Source organism: Phaethon aethereus, assembly GCF_964289735.1.
Source record: "Phaethon aethereus genome assembly, chromosome: 2".
Taxonomy (NCBI): Eukaryota; Metazoa; Chordata; class Aves; order Phaethontiformes; family Phaethontidae; genus Phaethon; species Phaethon aethereus.
The window spans coordinates 69,939,409-69,954,381 of record NC_138582.1 but is presented as its reverse complement, the minus strand read 5'-3'; the positions used below and the strand labels follow the sequence as shown (position 1 = coordinate 69,954,381).

The 14,973-nt window shown below is 37.7% G+C and overlaps 1 protein-coding gene across 1 annotated transcript in view; it reads left to right on the top strand.

Moving 5' to 3' along the window:
- The window catches only part of GABBR2 (gamma-aminobutyric acid type B receptor subunit 2), a gene marked incomplete at its 3' end in the record, with an annotated part of 516,320 nt that overhangs the window by 467,484 nt on the left and 33,863 nt on the right, over nucleotides 1-14,973 (top strand). Inside the window, exon 14 of the mRNA XM_081996348.1 lies at nucleotides 9,406-9,516. Within this exon, the coding sequence (XP_081852474.1) occupies nucleotides 9,406-9,516 (111 nt within the window). The remainder of the gene's footprint in view (nucleotides 1-9,405; nucleotides 9,517-14,973) is intronic.

Below are 14,973 nucleotides of genomic sequence, written 5' to 3'. Positions count from 1 at the left end.
GTGAATCTTCAGAAGTAATCTGTCCAGACCATGGATTTACAATCTTATTGCTGATCATATTCCTTAATTTAGGTATTGAGATATTGTTCTCAGAAAACTTTGAGTAGTCATAAGATTTATATTATAAGAAAAAGGCAATCTCTGTGAGTTTCCCCATGCAGAATTATTTTGGTAGAAAAGTGCTAAAATGTTCTTGTTGACCTTTGTTAACTAAAGAATATCTCTTTTTAATTCAAAATGACCTTTCTTTTAAAAATAGAGTTAGATTATATCAAATAAGGTTAGCAGTTTTAAAAGACCAAAAACAAATTAAATCCTTTGAAGTAATAAAAATATTTCTGTCCACCTGACCTTTATTCATTTATACATCCATTCAGTTTTTGTATGATGGTATGTAAAAAAAAGTATATCTGAGACAATACTAGTGTTGCAAGGTGGGAGAAAAAAATTGAAATCTTCAAAATTCAAGTGTTTTCATGTACTTCCATATATTAAGATGCATCTTACACACATTACATTACACTATGCATCCTACATGCATTGCATTAAGATGCATCTTACATCTTCAACAAGAAGTTAGGAGTTGATTTTAGACAGAGCAACTTCTGTGATCTGGAAGTTGAATAACCTAGTTCTAGAAAGACTTTCAAGGAGGTGTAGGTGCTTCTGCTTCAACTCTTGTGCTGCAATTATGAGAATATGCTTATTAAGCTAGTCTTAGCATTTACGAATTAAAGATTTGCTCGAAATTTTTTAAAACAAAGACCTCCACTTAATACAACAATTTCTGAATTATGTCTTAGTGCAGTGATAAAAATAGCAACAAAATCCTCCAGTAGGTTGATGGACCATCATGTAGCCATTTTGGAGAGTATAAAATAAAAAGGGAGGAAATTAAAATGTCTTTCATGTTGAGAAATAATCCTTTTTATTTGCCACAGCCCCCCATTTGTCAGTGCCTGCATAGGGGTACAGTGGTCTCCACTGATATTTGCCTCTGAAACTACTTTATGCTTCTCCCACACCTCATATGTTTTCAAATCCTCGTAGGGAATGGATCTTTCACTTTCTGCATGAAGACAGTGTCCATTTGTTGTTGTTGTCACTGCAATGCAAATGCAAATAGGCATAGTAATAAATATTGTCAGAATCCATAAATCAAAGGAATTATAGCACTAAACAGGAAATATAAGAGAATTATAGAGGTGAGATTGTTGCCCTCTTTGGCCCAAATACCTGGGTACAACTGAGAACCTGAGAGTTTTTCTTGTTGGGAGGAGCACCCGATGATAGATTCTGGTAGTTGTTGGGTGCAAATCTGGCTTGTTTACAGGAAAAGTGCTAAATCCCATTTCTTCAGGTACCACAGAAAGAACGGTAAGTCATACCCTTGCTTACAACTCAAAGCCTACCCACTAGAAAATTATCTGCAAAAAGGGCCTCTACCTTGGTTTCTGCTGGGGCCAACCATAACAGTTTGTCTACGGCTGTCCTCTGCGTTTTTGCTCTGCTATTCTCCTTTATGCATTTGCCGTACTTCCACATCAATGCCGTCTGTTTCCGTTACCGTAAGCAAAGAGGGATTGAATTGCTCCAGCCACCAAGAAGAGTGGTTGGCGTGGCCTCCAGCGCAGCAGGACATCTAGTTAGGAAAGGAAAAAAAATCTAGAAGAAACCACAAGTCCAGGTTGTCAGCCACAATTCTGGGCAGCTTCATGGGAAGGGAAGGGAAAATATTCTTCCTCAGTTTGTGAAGCTGATACCAAGAAGTGCCCGTTTCTGGAAGAATCTGGAGGGTCTGGGTAGTAACAAAGTTCTTCATTCCTCTAACCTGCTTTTCTTATGTACCTTGGCTTTTTGCCCTCCTTTCAAAGAAAAACACATGTTCTACTGCCAAGAATGGTTTTTTAAGTCTTTGTAACACTTGTGCCGCTGCCTCCATGCACATACGCAGAAATGTTTCATTATCCAGTCCCTGGATATGTAACTGGGGCAACATTCTCTGAGGAAATAAGAAGATGTAAAATTTCTACTGAAGAAATCGCCTGAATACAGAGTGGGAAGACTTAGTCACAGTTGTTTGAAACGCTCCATGATACAAGAGAATTTTGCCTTTTTCTTTTCATGGCTAGTCTGCATTTGTTTGCAGGGATCACAGAGGTTTCTCTACGCTGTCTAATCTATTATTTTGTATTTTACAGTAATTCAAATAAGTGAAACTGCTTGGATTAGGGATAGTAATAAAAATACCAGGAAATCTCTGGGAACCTTTTGGCTCTCAAAAAACAGTTTCATTTAAATAAAAATGAAGCACCACAACAGCAAAATAAAAATCATTAGGTAAAGTGATGTTATAAATAATGCTGTTGAGAGATTTTCTTTACAAGTAAATGTATGGACACATTCACAATACAAGAGCTTATAAATAGCTCTTCTAGCATTTTATCATCTTTCAATTACACTAACTTAGAGCATGTATGCTTACTGCTTTATGGAATTATTTGTACAAGAGACAGACGGGGAGCTAGAAAGTAGGTTTGTTTTAAGGATATTACAGTGTGACTGTCACTGTGACTGTCACTATGACTGTATTACCAGACCTTATTTTTGGGGGGGTAGGAGGAATTACAGTGGTTCTCTCTAAAGTGTTTTCTTTTTTCCTATCTGTCTGTCTTCGACCTCATCCACTTGTAAATTTAGACCTGTATTCTGTATTTGTAACAAGTTGAGTGATGTAAAATAACTACATTAATATCCTTGAAGCCCCAAAATGTGTTAGTACTTTTTCCCTTGGCTTATATGGTACATCTTTTTTATGTTTTAGAAAACCAAATTGGAAAAAAGTGACCAGATAAAAAATAGGGATATACATGTTGGTATTCCAGCAAATGTCATTTCATGGTGTGATGGTTTCCAGCTAGCCAACCATTACAGAATTACTGTTCCATGCTATGCTAAAATACCACTTGGAATGCAGATTTTTTAGGAGTTACAATGTAAACAGCATTTCTTCTGTGCTGTTGGAAGAGTTTAATTTTTGAAGTTTCTGTGAAGCCTTATAATGCTTAAGTCCCATCCATTGACTGTGGTGGGGACCTGAATTTCAGTATAACAAGAAAATGAATGAAGCAGAAAATACCCTGTAATCACCCTGGATAACCTGAAGATATCCTTTACTTCCCATCACCGGGGCAGAGGGTGTGCATTCAGCTCTACGTGAGAAACCTTGCATCCTGAAACACTTCATGCCACAGCTCCGAGCAAGTCCTCCTCTGGAGGACTCCACCAAGCCACTCCTGCTGTGGGTTTGGGAAGAAGGGGCACACTGGGCCCAAGGCTGACTTCTGTCCCACACCGTTCCCACCTGAGCCTAAGCAGTGGGATTATAGTTTAACATGATACTGCTATACTGCATTACCGCAGTACTCATCACCACTGTGAAAGCACTGGAAACTGCAAGAACAGTCCCCAGCCACATTCATTAACGCATTTGAAGCGGCTGGAATCTTCTCTGTTACAAACTAAGATAAACTTAAGGTTTCTAAAATGTTCACAAAACACAGAGCCAATTTTTTTGTTTGTTTTGCATCAATTTGAAATGCCAGTAATTTATTTTTAATTGGTATAATTAATATAAACAAATGCTGTTTTAGAAGTTAGTCACAATCTAAATATCACATGTTTTAATTTAAATAACTTTTCAGGGGGACATTGTCAAGAATTGCAAAACTGATTTTAAATGTAATCTCAAGTAATTAAATTTATTGAAATTGATAATTTAAAAAAAAATTCAAATAGTGAAAGTTTTTGTCAACATTTTTGCAGTAAATTTTAATTAACATTTATAATTAGAATTAGAATTTTAGAAATTCCTAATTCTAATTTCTAATTATAAATTTACCATACAAAACTACTTCTATCTCTGGAGCAATAAAACTGGAGTGAGAATTTTTATGTTGATCATAGTTATTAGAAACAAAGATGCTTTTTCTAACTTAAAGGAATAAAGCATAATAGACTGAATTCCTCTCAGATTTCCTATTTATTTCCTATTTTCCTCCTATGACTCCTCCTCCTCATCTACAGAAATGAGGCAACAGCTCCCTTTCTGATAGTTCCATGAGCATTAATCCATTGTTCCGGTACAAAATAAGTAAATCCACAGATTAGGGGCTGAAGCAGCTGTAACTATTTCATGAAATAAAATTTTGCTTTCCACCTCACATTATGGGAAAAAAATCAAAAAAAGAAACATTCCTAAATTTTTGATCCTTATGAGAAGTTTTTCTATTCAGATGGGAACTGATATAGCATGCTGTCTTGCTACAGTTGTGTCTTCATACTCATCAAATGTAAATGTTTTTACAAATATAAATAACATTATTTAAACAATTTGAAAAAAACATATCTAAATTCAAGTCTAAAATAATTTTCTCCTTGGGGCCTGCATGAGAGGGCATCAAATATGCACACTGGATGCAATGGATGTTGCGGCTGCTCAGAAAGCCTTACCTTCTCTGGAGGTCAGAAGATTTATGTTTCTCATTTCTCTTGAAGGAGTCATGGAGTGGCCAGATGTAAGGATAGATATTTAGTTGAAAGCCTACTTTTATTAACAAAGTCCTACATTCCTATACTGGAAAGCATTCCTTACTCCATGAAATAGGATTGTGCGTGAGCTATTAAAAGCGGATTTTCTGTTCCATGATCCAATTGTCCCATGACTCTGAATCAAAGAAAAATACATGAAGAAAAAGTCTTTAAATCAATCACTGTCCTGGATCATTAGACTATTACAGAAACGAGCAAACTTCTCAATTAATCTTGAAGACAGATGAAACTGGTCACTGTTTCAAAAATCCAGTAACAGTTTTGTACTTGGCTGAGCTACAATGCAACATACAGTGATGTGATTTGTAATGTAGCTGAACCCAAGCTCAGATATGCACAAAGAAGCTTTTATTCTAGGTTGCTTACCAAATTTTTAATTGGAAGACATTCCAAGTGAGCTACCCCAGCTTAGTATGGCATTTGCTACTTTTCATTTGTCGAAGATATGATATATTTTCTACACAAAGTAGAAAATATATGAAAAAAAAGGCGTCCATTTCCTGGCAAATCTCTTTTTCATATCACAGTTGTTTTTCGCTAAAAATACCCTCAAATTATTAAATAAGTGAAAAGAAGACAGCCTCTGATCTTTCTCTTTTCATCAGTAACTGGGACCCTGGCTAAAATACACCGCATGCAAAAACTGTTTAAATAGTTTTGTGGAACACCTTTCCATACAGATATGCAGTTTAGAACAGAGGAGGGCCTGTTCCAACATGCAACTAAACCTAATTTCTTACAGAATTTATAGTATAAACTAACTATAATTATTGGGGGGGGGGGGGAAGTGAATTTAAAAAGAAGTGAGGATAATCTAATTTAGCTGATTTAAGTCTGATTTTCAGATAAGGAATCACCTTTGGGCTCCATATGACTGTTAAATGTGCCAAATTAAAAATGCCAGAAATGTCTAATTCATGCTGGAGACAAGTGATAGCATACAGTCCTTATGCCAGTTAGATGGAAGCCATTTAAAGGGAAGATAAAACAGAGAGTGCGATGGTCTATGAAGACCATTTTAACAGTGTGACAGAAGAGTATGATCCTGTATTTCTCCGGCACGGTTTATTTTAAACCTAGTAAACAGAAGCTGCAACCATTTACCTTATGTTTCATATCGATCTTTGGAAAAGCCTGAGGCCTAATGTTCTGATTTCCTCACGGATGAAACTGCAGCTGCAGAAATGGCAAAACGTCGCACTGGAAATCTGCCACGGAGTTTCTTTGAAAGCTCGCTGAGATTGTCCACCCGTGAGCTGTGTTACACGGCAGCACCATAACTCTGTAAATAAGGGTCATCTGCTGTACCGGCAGTGGGACCTGAAGAGGTGACCACATTGAAGAAGTACCGTAGGAAAGTCAAGGACTTTTGGATACTGTGTGGTGGCCCAGTCTGCTCTTCAGAGACACTTGCTGTATGAAATTCCTTGTGGAATATAGACCCTTCCTCCTTTTAAGAGCTATGTGGAGCTATAGAAAAAGAATGGCAATAAAGACACAAAATAAGTCAAGATAACAAGAGTCTCATAGCTGCTTGGTTATCTCGAGGAGGGGGGGAAGGCAGGAGACACTCAGCGGTCCCTGCCATTGCTCCTGCCCTGGTCTCTCCTGCAAATTTCCCTGCTGGTTCTGGGTGGTTTTAAGCTTCACCCCTCCCTCCAACAGTACCCACCTAAGCCATTGCTCACCTGTTATGATGAGGATCTGCCAGCCCACCAGCAGACTAAAGAGCAAAGAAAATGGAAAGACAACAAAGCTACGGAAGTGACTAATAATAATTTGAACATGCACAGAGAGGGGATGTAAACGTTCCGTAGGTTTATGGATATGGGTTGCTTTCTAGACCTAGCAGATCTCACGTGAAACAGTCATTTTACTGGTGATGATACACAACTCTTGTATGAAGCAAACAGATTAAACTGTTTCTGTTCAACTGCTGAAAACACTCCAGAAATTGATGTCAGTGTCAGAAACCTTATTAGGTTTCAGAAGAAGTAGGAAAGCTTCATCCTAATCACAAGATAGGAGGTCTTCAGGCTTTTGAGAATGACATCTGAAGGGCATTTAGATTGTTTTCTATAAACGGAAAGGGCAAATTTCCAGTACGTATATAATCACTGGTAGCATTTATGTTGTCATCCTCTCTAAAGCAGTAACAAAGTGCACAAATGGTGCATGATTAGAGAGGTCAGTGAAGTGCTCCATTCAGCTGTAATTGTAGAGTTTTTAAAAATTCTTTTGACATCAGAAAATATCATATGTTTTTTTAACCCAGCTTTTTGCTATGATTAGTTAATTCATGCAAAATCAGTGAAGAAACAGAATGGCAAATTAAAAGCAGTAAAACAGGAATGTCATTTTGCAGGAGCAATAAGTAATCAGCAAAATCAGTTCACTGTAAAATTACTGCTACCTGCCAATGCTTAACTCCACATGCACAAGTGTTCAGCAAAATTTTGTTGAAAATACTACAACCTTGCAGATCTGGAAAGTGCTTTGAAAGAAGTGCTGCCCCATGTACACTTTTGCTGGTGTTGCTATCACTATTCTCTCTTTTCCTGCTCCCCCTAGAGCACTTCACAAGAACTTCTTATTTCACATAGAAAATCTGAATACACTGCTTTATTTAATTAACGTATTTTTTAAACTATCACTGCCTTATAAAATGTGGCTATCGTCCTACTAAGGAAGCTGTGCGACTTCTTTCTCTCTAGGAGGATTTGAAAACAAGTTATTTTTTCCATTTTGTCATTTTTCTGCTTGGGTCTCTCAGTTTTGAGTAAAGAATGGACATATGCTTTCCAATTTTGAAGGAAATTTGCATTGGAGAATAACAACATAGTGAAAATAAAAAGATAATCTGCCACTGACCAAATAGGAGTTTGCATTTCAGGAATATTCTTCAAAATAAGGAAGAATTCCAATTGCTCACAGTTGGTTAAAAGTGGTGGAATGCTTCGGTTTAAGTGCAAGTGGGGATTTCAGTCCAGGGATACAAACCACATGACATCATTCATTGCACCAAGTGGAAGTCTGCATTATTTACAAACTGTCTTGTTTCGCAGAAGTACAAAAGTGGAATAGAGGGAATACACGGCAGAAAGGACATAGAGCTGGGGAAACAAAGAGACAGTCCTGTGCTCATTCCCCAGTGTGGGGAGGGAAAAAAAAAGACAAGACATTCTGATGACCACAAGCTTAAATTTTATGTCATTTCCATAACTCCAGACCATGGGGGATGCAACTATTGGCGTACTGTAACTCAAAGATGGAAAAAAAAATCCTTATAGCGGGCTCAGGTGTAGTTCAGAATTTCAGCAAACTATCTCTGTAGTACTGTCCTGTTCATACATCAGATACACATCTAGAGCTACATTTGAATGATTTGTCATGTGAACTTTACTTCACACTAGTCAAAAATGATGCTGAACATAGCAAGTTGTAACTTTGACATGAAAGGGTACTTTCCCTTCAGTGCACCTAAATTTTAGTGTTGGGCTTTTGGCATTGATGAGGGAGAATGAGGTAGTTTAACTGATCCCCAGATAAACATCTGTAGCATTTTAAATGTTGTGATGCCACCTAATGTTTGCAGTCATTTCAACTCTTCAGCTCGTGGTTGTCAGCTTGGCGTCCGCAATGCTTAGGGCAGAGTCATAAGCTCTCTGGGAGAGTTAATATTGCCTTGTTGGTTTTTATCTTATTTTATTTTAGGACACCTTTTTTCAAAGATCTTTATTCTTCTGTTCAGAGTTTCTGTAGAAGTCCAGGATAAGAAAAGGTTTTAAATGTTAATGTCTTGCCTACTGCAGGATTCGCAAAGAAAGTTGCAGATTCTTTGCCTGTGCAGTGCATAGCACAAGGTTGTTTGGGGTTTTTCATTCCCCCATGTCTACCTCCTTATTTGTTACATTATCTTTTTACAGTGTATGAGGTCAGGGCAATACAAAAAGAAAAATGGACGAAACTGAGCTGTGGATTAATGTTGTGAGACCACTGAAATCCATAGCAAAATTCATACCAGCATAATAGCTAAAAAAAAGGCAAGGGAGATTGGGGGTTGTTCTTGCAGGTTTCTATGACTCTTAATTATAACTTTTCCCTCATACAAACAGTTCTGGTAGTCTGCAAGCCCTCTTGATTCTGCACTTTTATATGATTTCCTTTTCAAAATAAATGGAAAGCTACAAAGCTTCCAGCAGTATTAAATTTTACATAGATGTTCACTATGCTCTAAAAGACCTTTTTTCCAGATTTTTGATGATTTCTACTCTCTTCTAAGCTACTGATGTAGCTTCCATAGTAAATGGTCTTTGATTTAGCTCACGGTTATCACTGCAAAAAACACCTGAAACACAGCAGTGTTTGATGCGTGGCTTATCAGCCATTTGCCAGTGACACAAGAACTGCAGGTGAAAGGAGGGATGACTTTAAGCATGTTTATTTTCATGCCTGTGCATTCAAGCTGTTTGTCTTATAGAAAAATTAGATGTCCTGAAGCTGATAAATGTGACTGACACTGTTAAAGCCAGAGTGACTTCAGACGTTTTCTTTCTGGTTTGCGGTAGAGGTGACCTCCCCTGCTGGTAGCTGTCATGTAGTTGTTTCCTCAGATCTTTGCTTTTCACTGTATTCCTTTGCAGGTTCATGGCTCTGCAGTCATCACAAGTTCCTTTAAAGTTGTCCGCTCTGTATTCTACACATTCTCAATCTACTGAGAATAGATTTATGTACCTCTGAGGTGTGCATACAAATGAAATCTGAATCCAAATATTTCACCTTTTATTTTTGCAGCCGGACCCTGCGGGCAGAGATATCTCCATCCGACCAATCTTGGAGCACTGTGAAAACACTCATATGACAATTTGGCTTGGGATTGTCTATGCTTATAAAGGGCTGCTGATGGTAAGCATAGCATGTTCTGCACAACACTGACTTCAAGCTGCTATTTACTGATAGGCATGAACTGAATTATATTTGCTTTCCTGATGGCTGGAAGTGAGTTAAAACTTCCTTGAATACATCTTTTAGAATTGGGCCTGTTCTGAAGTTCATTAGGTGGTAATATGTGGATATATGAATACATAAAATAAACAAGACACTAATAGCACTTAAGCTGAATACTATAGAAATACCACAAACCAAGAAATTCAATAGTGAAAAGATGGGTCTACTTTGTAAATAAAGAAGCCAGATCATCTGAATTCCTTTAGGTTCTCCAAAAAGGTGAGACTAGGTGAGACTAGGTTATTCTTATTCTTTGCCTCTGAGTTCCAAATGCCCTTCAGGAACAGTCTCAGGAGAAACAAGTTGAATTTGGAACCTGAATAAAAATAATGCTTATTGTCACTGAGGCCCATCTCCACAAAAAAAGAATTAGTTACTAAAATGGACCTCAGGAACCAGGAAAACTGAACCTTGATAGTTTAAATAAATAAAGTTGACTATTAGTGATTAAAAGCTCCTAAGCCTCAAGGTTTTAAAAAAATCTGATTTTGACAGCACTGACCAGCTGAACACCTATCTTGAACCGAGCCCCATCTGGATTCTAAACCTAGATAAACATTAGTTTACGCTGCCCGAAGGGTTCAATCTGTTCTCTACATTTGTAGCACGTCTGTTGGTCAGGGCACCCGCGAAGGATGGGGCCAGCTGCTTCCACTCAGCCTGGTTGGTGCTGCTGCCCTGGGGGAAGCCAGGAGAGGGACCTGCTGGTGCCTGGAGCGCTCGTCTTCCCTCTCCACAGCCCATGACTGCTCTGCTGGGCTGCGGAGTCCTGCTGCTTTTCATGCTGCTTTTTTCAGGCTGAAAGATCTTTAAATATGCAATACGGAGTTCAACGGGAAGGGATGAGAGCTTTCTTTTTAAATTCTAAACAGCCAGTAGCTTTGTGGTCAAACTGGTCTGCCGGGGAGTACCTTCAGCCAGAGAAGGCAGTACCACCACGTCTCTCCAGTTCCCAGGTGAGAGCTCTGGTCCTGGAGCTACCAGCCAAAAGGAACCCTTCCCAGCTTCCCATTTAAAAAAGGAAAAAAAAAAAAAAGCAGCTTCAGGTATAGACATCTACTTTTATGGAAATGTCCAAGCAGGCTGTGAAACTAAGAGCTAGGACATACTTCATAGCCCCAAAAGGATCGGGAATTAGGAGAGATTCCACATGTCAGCATTTCTCACTGGGCAGCGGTGAGCGGCTCTGGATTCACAGTAAGCTCAGCGTGTAGCACAGCATCGAGGTGTTTTTGTTTTGAAGGCAAGGACACCAGAAGTTAGAGCCGTACCACTGACCAGCACTGGGGCCGCAGTAAGACAGAACTGTCCACGGGCACAAAACGTCATGCTTTATGCAAAAACACAGCACATACGCCCGAAGTGTACCAGTACATCGTATCTGCAGCTTCTTTGCACATCGATGAGCTAGTCCAGCTCAGAACAGCTCGTTGCAAATGAAAGGGAGCAAGGGATCCTTCAGGCTGTCGAAGCCCCTGTACTGAGCCGGGCCCATCTGCAAGTCCCCGTGGGGAGCTGGGAGCTTCTCAAATTCCCACTTACATTTCTTTGTTTGATTCTTCCTAATCTGCATACTGCCAGCTTTTGATTTTGTCTCTTTTTTAAGCCAAATCTTCCAAAGAGACACAGCTAAACTGGAAAGCATAACTTTAGTACCAAATTGCTGACAAGGTATTTAACTTTATTGTAATATTTACATTCTATGTGGTCATGGTTTGTACCCATTAGGTCATTTTTTTGCCTTCAGGGATGAAGTTCTTAACTTTTTGTCCTTTTTCTAGTGTATTACTTTATTACTACTTTGACACATCTATCAATAAATTCCTGCTCTTCACTTGGGAGAGTATTCTTCACTTTGCATATTTAATTTTACAAGATTTTTCTTCGATAATTTGTTAAACGGAACAACGTTTTCCATACTTTTGTTGTTTTCCAATATCCTTATATAGAAATTTTGAACAGTTAGCTTTGTTTTCTCCCAGGTAGAATTTGCCAGTGTTCCTTAAACAAGTGCTTAATACATCCTTCTCTGTGGTTCTGTTTGAAAAGTAAACAAGTAAATATGTTTGCTTCACTTAAAGTGGTGTAAACGAACAAATCAAATTAAAATTCCTTTAAAAATACTAAAGGAGTCGAACAAATGATGGGGGTTTTTGTTGTTTTTTTTTAAATAACTTCAATAATGTTTTCAATTGAAAATCTGTCATTTGTTATTAAAGAGGGAAAATAACATTATATATTTTAAAAATACATTCTCAGGTAATTTTCTTTTACATTTCTTTTAAGTTTGAGTCGTTCTGGACAGTAATCAAACTGCATGGGTTCTCACTAGTCCTTTGCCCCAGACTGGTTTGTTGGCATGTATGTTGGACTGTTTTCTACAAGATATGTGACTGTTTAAGTTTGCAAATGCCATTTGGCATTACTCACTGTACTTATTTCAGGCACGCAGTGTTTCATAACCACCAGTGAAATATACGCTTTTTTTTACTCCAGTGCCCTTTTATCACACAAATTGCTGCATATGAAAAAGGAAGATACTCTTCTGAATCACTTAAATAATTGCTGTGTGGAGTTATATGAGGACAACAGGATTGATGCATGTTATCTCATCACCAGAGATGTTTCTGTACGCCACACATACTTTGCCTTCAGAACAAACACCGGAACCTCTCATGTTACTGTATCATTTTACTTTATCATTTTATCTAATAGGAAATTCTGCAATTTGTAATAAAAAAACCCTTACCTCTAATTTAACATACTTTATACTAAATAGCTTGTATTGCTAATTACAGTACAATGCAATATTTAAGGTGAAATGGCTTAACGATTTACTCAGGCCAAAATTATTTACGGTGACCTCTTGTTGTCTCAAAATGAGAATACAGAAAGTTGGGTTGACCTAAAAAAGTACTTTCTTTTTTGGCTTGAAGATATAAAGCAATATTGTCCATTCTGATGACTTAAATGCACTGATGCAGTGAATAAATTACTCAGGGTAGGGCAGACCACAGAAGGGCAGGAAAGGGCAGGGAAGGCAAGGCAAGGCAAAATAAAGGAAGGCATTACTTGCCAGGATGCACAGGTTCCTTCCATACCAAAGCAAGCAAACATTAAAAATCATATTCACAGTTCTTCAGTTGCCTTGGAAGGGATGTGAGGAAATGCTTACCAGCTGCACAAAGGCTTCTCAGTTACTGGATTCAGATTTCTCAGGTAACCAGAGAATAATAGGAAGATGGCCATCCTAAATCCTGCCTTTGTCATTGTATTAATCTTCTTAGTGACCCCAGCCAAGTCCCACCGCACATATGGGACTCAGGTTTTTTTCCCATCTCAGGTTCAGCTCCTAAAAGGCTACATACAAGTTCGAGGTCTGTGTGTGTGTACACGGTGACCATCAGCTGCAGTACGTCTAGCTTTTGATTCCTGATGATGTAGACATTGTTGAAAAGTACCTTTATTTCATATATTCCAAAGGATGATAGAAATCACACCACCTTAAACCTGCCAGTGGTGCATTATTAGTGACTGCACTAATATCTTTCTGAGGGGTATGGATTTTTTTTCTGATCTCAGACAGAACAATACGAGATTAAGGATGGATTGGACTCCTCTAGGGCGCTTTTTTTATTATCTACACACACTAGACTTGTCTACAGTTTGATTCCCCTCTTCCTGATAATGTGTTTAATTAACATTAGAATCAGGGTGTACATATGTTGGAAGTTTCATTGTGTTGCTGATGTCTTATTACAGTTACGTATTACTCAGCTACTGAGAAACAGGCTTTTGAGGCCAAGGTATATTTTCAGTTTGGCTCTTGCTCTGCGTACCAAATACTACTTTTAGCCTGTAAGTGTTGATGGAAGGAAGTTTAAGCTATTACTAATATTACTGACCACTTCTGATATACAGTTTTTAATATATGGTCCTTAGATAACCTTGCTAAAGATGCAAACAGCGGTATTTCATGGTAACTGACGCATATACATCACAAGACTTGGTAAAGGTCTCTAAGAATAAGAAATTTAATTCCTTCTGATGAATCATATTCCAGCATTCTGTTTTGGTCACTACAGTTGACAGGCTGCACAACACAACTCTATAATTGATTTATGAAGTCAAATGAAGTATTAATTCAACTACACTGTATCTTTGGGGCAATGTTCAATCTTAATTTCAAGTCTGAAAGAATCCCTCTGCATCCTGAGGCTCTCTAATCATGAAGTTGGATTTGTCTAGCTCTGACTTCCAAACCTTGAACCTCGGTGGGTCTTGCATATATATTATCCCTCTTTCTCTAAAATAACCTGACACCTTTATTTCTAGGCAAACTACCCCAAGTTTGGCCAAATTTCTGTGACTTTCCTAAAAATCCTAGTGCTTTATGAAAATGGCATTTACTATTGTTTACCATTCTCCACCTTTGCTTCTTCTGCATCATTTTCGGTCGTGGTGCTATGGCCTCCTTCAAGTCAATGTACAAATATGGGACAGCATTAGGTTAGGAATTTTTGGAAATCTATCTTTTTTCTCAGTAGCTTCTCATTAATAGTTACACGTTGAGAAATATCACCTAGATTTCAGTCAGTTTAAAATAATTTTATTGGTTTTGTAACATACTATTTTTAAATAACAATACTGTGCAGTATTAAGACAAACACTACTGAGAAATCCAAGTAAGCTGCATAAACGTGATTATTCACTCTTGCGATCTCATTGAAAGAAATAATAGCATGTTGAATTAAATCAGTATCTCTTTTTTTTGTCACTTTTATTTCCACCTTTTTTTTTCACTTTTGTTACATGAGTTCATGTATTAACCATTTCATTAATTCGTTTAGGATAGAAGTTACCGTTACAGTTCTGTAATCACTGAAGATTTTCCACTTTCTCTTTTCCTATATGGCCTCTTTATATCTTAAGTGGAGTATTGCCAGAATTCCAATAAATATCAACAATTAAATCCAGCAGCCCAATTCCTAAATCTTCTGCATGCGAGTTACCAGATCTCTCTGATTACAACAGCTTGTCTTGACAGGGTTTTCAAGAGCTCTCTTATTGCTGCAGTAAGGTGCATTTCACTGTTTTGGCAAGATGTGAATGCATTGTTCCATCTCTATATAAATATAAGAGAAAAATATTCATTAAGCATATCTTATCATGCATCATTACTATTGAATTTGTCATCTTCCAAGGAATGAATCATTATTAGGATTCCTTTTTCTCCACATACATTTTTAGAAATCCTTATGAATTCTGTTAATGCTGCTAGCCATTCATTTTCTACTATATATTTAACTTAACTTCCCTTTCCACTACCTGTATTTTAGAACTTCAATTTGTAAT